Source organism: Sceloporus undulatus, chromosome 6, assembly GCF_019175285.1.
Source record: "Sceloporus undulatus isolate JIND9_A2432 ecotype Alabama chromosome 6, SceUnd_v1.1, whole genome shotgun sequence".
NCBI lineage: Eukaryota > Metazoa > Chordata > Lepidosauria > Squamata > Phrynosomatidae > Sceloporus > Sceloporus undulatus.
The window spans coordinates 116,654,146-116,662,907 of record NC_056527.1 but is presented as its reverse complement, the minus strand read 5'-3'; the positions used below and the strand labels follow the sequence as shown (position 1 = coordinate 116,662,907).

General features: G+C 44.0%; 1 protein-coding gene across 1 annotated transcript in view; it reads right to left on the bottom strand.

Moving 5' to 3' along the window:
- Nucleotides 1-1,924: 1,924 nt before the first annotated feature.
- The window catches only part of LOC121933939 (dynein axonemal heavy chain 2-like), a 13,905-nt gene continuing 7,067 nt past the window's right edge, over nt 1,925-8,762 (bottom strand). Inside the window, exons 9-11 of the mRNA XM_042473919.1 lie at nt 2,760-2,849; nt 2,444-2,469; nt 1,925-1,964 (exon numbers count right to left, since the gene is read on the bottom strand). Of these exons, the coding sequence (XP_042329853.1) occupies nt 1,925-1,964; nt 2,444-2,469; nt 2,760-2,849 (156 nt within the window). The remainder of the gene's footprint in view (nt 1,965-2,443; nt 2,470-2,759; nt 2,850-8,762) is intronic.

The following is an 8,762-nucleotide window of genomic DNA, read 5'->3' as shown; positions in this document are numbered from 1 at the left end:
ATGGAGAAGGGGGCTACCAATGGCTACCAACTGTGATGGCTTTATAGTCTTCATCAGGGCTAGACTCAAGAAGGAAAGCCCTCCCTCCATGGCAACTGTCATCCTCTGGCCTGGGAGGGAGTGAAAAGGCTGGCCCATCTCCATCAGGGCTTACCTCAAGAAGAGAGTGTATTTTTATTTTAATGTAATTTATATTTATGTATTTTTATTGCTGTAACCAGCCTGGATTCCTTGTGATTAGCTGGGCTATAAATAAATCATTTATTATTATTATTTTATATTATCTCCACTCTCACAGACACTATGCCTCCCAATACCATTTGCTGGAAACCCAAGTGGGAGGATACTATTTCACTCACACTCGGTTTCTAGGCCTCCCAAAGGCATCTGAATTTGGTTGTGGAATGAGGCAAACACTAACACCTTTTTGTTAGATTCAACATGATTGTTCCTATGTACTTAAACATAACCCTTTCATGGGTCCCAACAAGAAAGGAAAGTAGCTGGTGGGCATAAATGGCTTAGAAAAAGCTTAGAGGGTCCTCCTTCCCAAACTACAAGCCTTACGTCCACAGACAATTGGGTATAGTGTTGGACAGCTGCCCTCCCTGACTCAGTCCCAGCCTTCAGCAAACACTGGATACAGAGGTAGTCTTGGGGATGAGCCGATAGTCTTGCCCCTAGCCTACAAGTCCTGCAGGTAGGGGCACAAAGCAAGATGTCCCCTCTTCCAGCCAGGCTAGACAATCTGATAAATGGCTTGTGTGCAGTCAACATATCTGCTACTGAAATACAGCCAGGGAAGCTGAGGAGAATCGAGACCCCGCTATTAGGTGGTGGGGTTCACCTCTTTTCTTGAGTGGTAGAATCCATAGAATAGAAGCTTTGGGGTATGATTTACATCAGAGCTCTGGCATGGGGGCAAACGAGTTAGGAACCCGTTCATTAGATAGCACAGTCCTGATGCTGATCATCCCCCAATCCTGCCATAAGTTTGCTGTTCAAATAAAAACAGCCAGTCATACACAGACCCATGCTTCACATGGGTTCTCTGGCCCTCAGCTGTGGAGCATTAAGCCTTTGCTTCTCAGCCTCTACTGCTTTATACCGCTGGTCTGCTACATGCAAACATGGTGTACGTGCCGCCAACCAGGACTGGAAAGTGGGAACTACAAGACTCCTGATCTTGTTATGTCTCCCTTGTTTCGTCAGGCCCCCATGAGGGCCCTCAGATGAGATGGAAGAGGGCTAATTTGTTAAGATGATTGAAAGACGGGGGCTCTGGAGAGAGCTTCTGCAGACTGTGGCACTGAGCTGTTAAAGCAATACAATTCCTGGCTGAGGAGGAGGTAAATGGGGAAAAGACAATTAAGGGTAGGAATGGTGAAGAATGAAAAGGAGAAATTGGGGTGGGGGGGAGGGCTGGCAGTAGCCATTCTTTGGCCTTACAGAGAAAATGTGGATTTTTTTTTTCTTCCCAAACATTTTAAGATTCCCCCCGCCCCAATACCTAAGAGCTTCTTAAAGAAGACATGGGGAATCAAGATCAAATTAACACAGCATCTGGCATGGAAGTGTAGAGCCAGATGTTCCCTGCCCAAATGCGACAAAACTGTGTAGCATTCCGTGCAGGCAACTTCTCACTCTCTATTCTTTGTTCTTTGCCTTTGGGGTTTCAGTGGAAGGAAATACTCAGGACTGGCGGTCAGCAGTGCTGGATCAGAACCACAACACTTTCCTCTGATATGGCATCCCTTATATTTCTTTGCTTAATGGTTAGGCAAGCGGAGAAGAGATCCACCTCCCATGTCAGAACCTAGTGTCAGACCCTCTTATAGCACTGAAGATATCCAAAAGCCTCATTGCCTTAAAGGCACATTTCCGTCAGGATCATTTCATTTGCTGCATAGATGCAGCTGCCTCGTTAACAGGACATGGCTGTTTTCCAAGGGACAAAGTCAGGTCTGGGACAGAATAAGATAGAGAGTGGGGAGAGAGAAGGGAGCCCTAGAAGCAGTGATATGATAGCCCTGTTTAAATACTTGAAGGGATGTCATACTGAGTAAGGAGCTAGCTTGTTTTCTGCTGCTCCAGAGACTAGGACCCGGAGCAATGGATGCAAGCTCCAGGAAAAGAGATTCCAGCTCAACATTAGGAAAAACTTCCTGACAGTAAGGGCTGTTCAACAGTGGAACAAACTCCCTCGGAGTGTAGTGGAGTCTCCTTCCTTAGAGGTCTTTAAGCAGAGACTGGATGGCCATCTGTTGGGGAAGCTTTGATTTAGATTTCCTGCATGGCAGGGGGTTGGTCTGGATGGCCTTTGCAGTCTCTTCCAACTCTATGATTCTATGACCAAGAAGAACATCAAGGGCAGCCATAAAGTCAATGTAGAAGGCACAGAGAGAGAGAGAGAGAGAGAGAGAAGTCCTGTCCCCAAACTCACCTGCTTGACTCTAGCACAAACTTCAGCTGTATTAAAGAAACATTTACAAGATCACAAGAATGATCTAGCCAAAGACCAGCTATCCATATCAATGGGATGTCCAAGGTTGGAGGCTTTGTAAATAATATATATATATATAAAAACAAAAAACCCAAGATCACAAGAATGATTGAAGCTTAATAAAGAAAAGACCCTCATTAAATGCTCCCCATTAAACATGGGCCCAGCTGATCAAAGGCTTTGGTGGGACCAATACCTCCTCCTTGCACTATGCTTCCAAGTGGCAAGGTCAAGGGGTGCCCGTCCCAGAACTTACCAAATCTATCTCATGTTCCAGTGGGCTGGCAGGAATAACTAACTCCACCTTGCTCTCCTCCTTCTCTTCCAAGGGTACTGGAAAAAATTCCTCTAAGGGAAAGCAAAAGGCAAAGGACACAAATCAGAAGTGGACCAAAGATGAGAGTAACAAATAGATTTTACACTCAGCACTGGTTGGTAGTCTAAAACTGGCAAAACTTCTGTACAAGTGGATGAGGCAAACGTGTTGTATAGATGCAATATTTCCAACACACTACTCCCTCTCACAGGTCTGATTCACACCACACAACTAGTTCAGGACAATTCCGACAGAATCAAAGGCTCAGAAAGATCCAAAAGTCTAATATGTCCCTCATCACCTCTCGAAGGTCATCCATCTCAGTCTTGCCTTCCTCACCCCCCACCCGATTTATTCTCTCTAAACCTGTGTGCTACAAGCAAGGAGTGAATGGGCCAGTAGTGGGCAACTGTAGCTGAAGTCACAGGCAAACAATCCACATGAACACATTTTGGGCTAGCAACTGTTTATGGATACAAGCTGGAACCAAAAAGAAGTCCATTTCCTATTTGTACTTCTGGCAGCTTTTTTGGCATTTTTAGCAAAATTTGGAAGAATAGCTCCATAATACCATTCCAAACATGGTAATGGAAATCCACTGGGTAATTTTGGGCAAGTCACACTCTCTCAGTCTCAGAGGATGGTGATGGCAAACCTCCTCTGAACAAATCTTGAAAAAACAAAACAAAACAATATTGTGATAGATTTGCCTTAGTGCAGCCATAGTCAGAAATGATTTGAAGGCACACCACCACCACCAAAGCATGGTTAGGTGCAATTTTATGGGTGGGTCCTTCCATATTTTTAAGAATAGAGATGGCCTGGAGGCTTTAGGAGCTTAAATGGGCTTGCCCATCCTGACGTAGGTCTTTAGTTTGATCCAGCCCTGCTTGTGTTACATTCTTAGCCAGTCGTTTCTGGCATTCAGCACCAGGGAATATTCAGAAAAGGGATAGCCAGAAAAACATCTTGGCCATTTCTTCTCCTTTCCATATCCCATCTGCAGCACTGCCTAACACCTCACACAAAGTAAAGAGGAGGATTCAATCATAAGCAGGGAACATGCCAAGGAAAAGCAGACCAGCGGAAAGAAATGCATTCTGCTATCTCTGGCATAACAGGCGTAGGCACAATCTCAGGTGAATCATGAGGATTCTATCATCACTTGTGGAGGAAAAGGTAATTTTGTCAGGGCATCTTCATTTTTATAGCTACAGAAATGTCTCTGCAGCTCTTAACAACACATCCAAATCCCATAAATACTTGCATAACCACTAGAGCACAGACACTGCAAGCATCAGGGCTTTGCACCCTGAGGACTGCATCTTGAGACCCCTCCTTCCCAAAGGCATGTGTGGCTGTTGAATGTCAACCTCTGGAACCATGGGCTCCTTCATTTACACACATGCCTTACAGCTGCAAAGACTGTATGCATTGTCAAGGCCACCTTGGTAAAACAAGGGGACTTCCAGAGAAGGCTTTTTATCATGCCCTGCCTCACTTGGGTGGTTTTACAGAGTCTGCACAAAGCGATACTTTCTATCTGTAACCTTGCCTTGTTTCTTGGTTGGTTTCCCACCTTCTTCCCCATCCCTGGGACTCAAGGTGGCTTACCAAAGTTAGAAAAGAAACAGGTAAAAGATGACATTATTCAAATTATATATACTTACAAAATATAAAGTATAATTAAACTATCAGTTTAATTCAAATTCAAAGCAATTAAATGTACATCTATTAAAAAAGAAAAGCAATAAATATAGACAATACAGAACGTTGCAAATGCCCTTTCCCCATGAGCAATTAGTCCCCAAGAACCAGGCCAAACAAAACAAGAAAACATCACCTGCCTAAAGGATAGCAAGGATGGGGCCAATCTAGCTTCTCTAGGGAAAGCATTCTACAGCCTGGAAGTACCACCAAGAAGGCCTTGCCTCCCATGTTCCCATCAGAAGTACCTGAGAGGTGGGGCAGAAGGGCCTCCCCAGAAGATCTCAGAACACAGAGACATTTATATTAAAAATGATTGGGGCAGAGGGGGAAGAACACAGGCACATTTATATGGGAGAATATATTGGACCTGAGCTGTACAGCTTGGGCTTTGCAGATGATAACCAGTACTTTGAATTATGCCTGGAAATGGACCAATAGCCAGCAGAGCCATTACAACAGGGGACTAGTATGCCCCCGGTAGCCAGCCCCAGCTAACAATTTGGCTGCAGCTCTTTGCACCAGCTGAAGTTTCTGAACACTCTTCAAAGTGTTTTTCAAAGTATGTTCCACATACAGCACGTTTCAGTAAACCAAATGGGATGTAACTGAGGCACCTGTTCCTGTGGCCAAATATGACGTCTCTAGGAGTGGGCACAGTTCAGCTTTAAAATGGCTGCCCATCACAGCTTCCATGAAACCAGTGACTACTCAAGTCTCATTCCAAGCCCCCCCCCTTTTTTTTAATACGTAATCTGTTTTTCACACAACAGTCAAGATTAATCCATTTCTGTGCTTTGCCTCTGGAATAATTTCACCTTCCCTGTAATGTGGTAATGTGTGTGAGAGCAGGGTTCAACATGTACTCAAGCGCAGAATGGCTTCCTGGCATCAGGGGGTGACAGCCTCCTATGGGCAATACCAGTGCACTTCTTCCAAAACAGACCTTCCCCTACATACAAAATCGTGTGCCTACACTGGTTTCACAGCCATGGCCACCTGCGAGAAGCGTAAAGCAAACCATCACCTCAGCTGGGGCTGTGCAATTGCGTCTTAAAGCTGCTTGAAACTCTATTTGAATTTGCGGCTCAGGCACCCAACAGGGCAGGTTCTTGCAGAGTGTGGCAGCAATCGGCACACAGACGAAAGAAACCAACTAATTCCATCAGATACCCCCACCCCCAGGCTTTACATGTCTAGAGGCTTGGGGCAGCTTATAAAGGGAAAGTATCCATTAGGATTCCACCTCAGGCTCTTCATCTAGAAGACACCACCCCACAAGCAGGAAAAAATAATTTGCCTCTGTGATCTCAACGTCTTGAATGGACAAGAAGGCCACCTCTGGCAGGGTCTTGAGGAGGCCAATCCATTCTAAGCTCTACAGTAATGCTACTCAACAACTGTCCCCATTCAAGAGAGGCAGTCCTGTTCAATCCTCTGCTGTCCCATTTTTCAGCTGCTTTTAAAATGTCCTGGTTTCTCTCTCCTCTTCCCACTTTACTCCTCCATCCTCAGCTTAGTTCAATTCAAAATGCAAAGGTAATTTTCATTCAGTTAATTCATCGGGGGCAAAGGAGAGAGCAGAATCCTGCCCTTCCCAGGAGGTTCAGGCAAAAGCAAACTGCTGCAGCCTCTCCTAATTTATTTGTTCTCACTAATTAATACCTTTGGCCATCTTGATCACACACTGATGTTCCTTGGACACACAAGTCCCGGTTTTCATCTATGAAATGATGGAGGGGGTGCAGCAGGGAAGGAAGGATGGTTTTAAAATTCTGAAGAGTTGAGAATCTACAAGGAAGAGAATCCTGGAGTAATGAGAATCTTATGCAGTCTGGGACTTATTCTGTACAAAATTCGCATTCGGGGGGGGGGGGGGGGTTGCACAGAAAATACTATTTTCTATCCAAGAAGTAACATATTATTATCTTATTTTCTGCAAAGAAAATGCAGTTTCCTTTGCACAAATACTGCATCCTGAACACAACAACAACAATAAAACTCCATGCATTAATTTTGTGCTAAATTACAGCATTTTCTGCACAATGCTACACAATTTTCTGCACAATTCTGTTTCTGTCCAACATATTTGGAAAGCACCCAAGGGGTAGGGGATGGTCATATGCACTGTTTACTGTTCTGGAAATATTTTGACATAAAAATATTATTTTCTCTGCATAAAATACTGTTTTCAGTGCAAAAAAGGGGCAAATTTTTTTGCACATAGTAAGTCTTCAACCACAAATTGTCTGTGAAGTTTTTCAAAGACTTTCCTATAGCAGAAAGAAAAATGTAAAGCTACTTGTCATTGCTCCCTTTAAGAATAGAGTTATTAAAGAATTAAATCCCTGCTCTACAGAGCCCAAGATACACCTGTCTCTGCAGCCTTGCCTGCTAAGTACACTGAAACTGAATCCAGGGCCAAAGGCCCACATCACTAAGCTCAGTGAATTTAGTCCCCAATGAGGGCTTAAAACATGATCAGCTTGTCCCATTGATTTCAAGGAGACTTGAGGACAACTCAGTTATTCTGGATCTAGTGTTTTGTCTACAAATGCCACTTTTCTCATGGTTTAATAATGCAGACCTCCCAGGTTCGGGTTATTCAAGTGACACAACAGTACAGCTGGGTTGGGGGGTCAAAATGGGAGAAATTTAGCCCCAACCCCAAAGTGTCCCTAAGGGCTGATCCAATAGTTCCATGAGTGGCCATATTGGCTGGGGAATTTTGAGCATTATAGGCCCCTAAAGTAACTTTTCAAAGCTCTACATCTCCAGGCATCCTGGAAGATCTTTGGACTCAGGCTGCCATTAATCTGTACAAAGCCCTACCAAATGCAAGGAATTATGGACTGCGAGGTGTTTTTTAAAAAAATGATGACTATCTTTTCAGCTTTTGGTTGTATTTTGAAACCATGACTGCAACATGGATCCTAACTGGCAAATCAAAAGAGTCCAAAAGGTATTTTCAATTTTCCCCCTAATCTTGTGAATTTTAAGAGACTGACTGTAGCTCTTCTTTGGAACATTTGGAGTTGTCAAACCAAATTACAATTAATTTCCCCATAAACCTGCTTCTGTGTCAGAAGTTGTCATGCACTAAAATGTTTAATACTTATTGAAAGCGGCAGTTTGAGAAGGGTTTATTCCATCATCACTACCCCCATTTCCCCCCCTACGAAGACAGCAGATAAGGTCTTGCTGAGATGGGGAGGCAGGCGGGCCAGCATGAGACATTTCAACACCGGAGGCAGAAAAATCCAAATAGGGCAGAAACCAGAACATTCTCTTGAATGAGCTCAGCCTTTTTCAACCTGATACTCTTCAGATGTGCTGGACTAAAACTTTCATTCATTCCACAGCCATCTGGAATTCTAGTTCAACACATGTGCAGAAAGGGAGCCCAGCACTGTTTTTATGGTGGGGGAGGACATTGGTGTTTATCACACTGAGGTTTCTGCAGCTTTTTGCAGCTCAGATCCGACGTGACTGCGGGTCAAATGATGCAAAATCATGTTATAATGTTAATGTGTTATAACACGCCGATTCCTTTCTATGGGGCCTCCATCTGTGGCGCTTCTGCAGTGATTCCAAAGTGACCCTTCATTTTGGTGAAATCGGTAACAAGCGAATTCACAGAAATCGCCTCCAAGCTCACTTTGATTTCACTCCAAATTAGTCTGGTGTGGAATGCAACTTTGCTCCTGGTCTGGTACAACCCCTGGGTTGCAAATTTCCCATGATGCAGCACTGCAATTTCCCCCCATTTCCTTTTGGTGGTCTTTCCACTTTCAGGGCAACTAACTTTTTTGGAATATATATATATGTGTCTATGTGCATGAATGTGAATATACAGATATGTCTGTCTGTCTGTCTGTGTGTTGAAATTGCTGAAATGGAAGGGAAAATAAAAAGGGGGGATGAAGAAGACAGAAATATTTACAGGGCAAATATTCACACAATCACACAAAACAGGGACCAAGAATTTGCGCCCCTTTTCACCCCAGGTCACGATGTGTTCAGACCATCACTGAGCATGCACAAGGGTGCCGATTCGAATTGTTGAATCTGCAAGGTATGCACCAGTGTGGTAATACAATTTGCACTCACTCTGCTTTGCGTGAATCCACATCACACGACTTGCCTTGGATTCAATTCCCCCTCGATTCGGAAGGGCAACGGAAGGGCAACCAGGTGTGATAAAACATTGACATTATAATGTGAATTCACATAGCT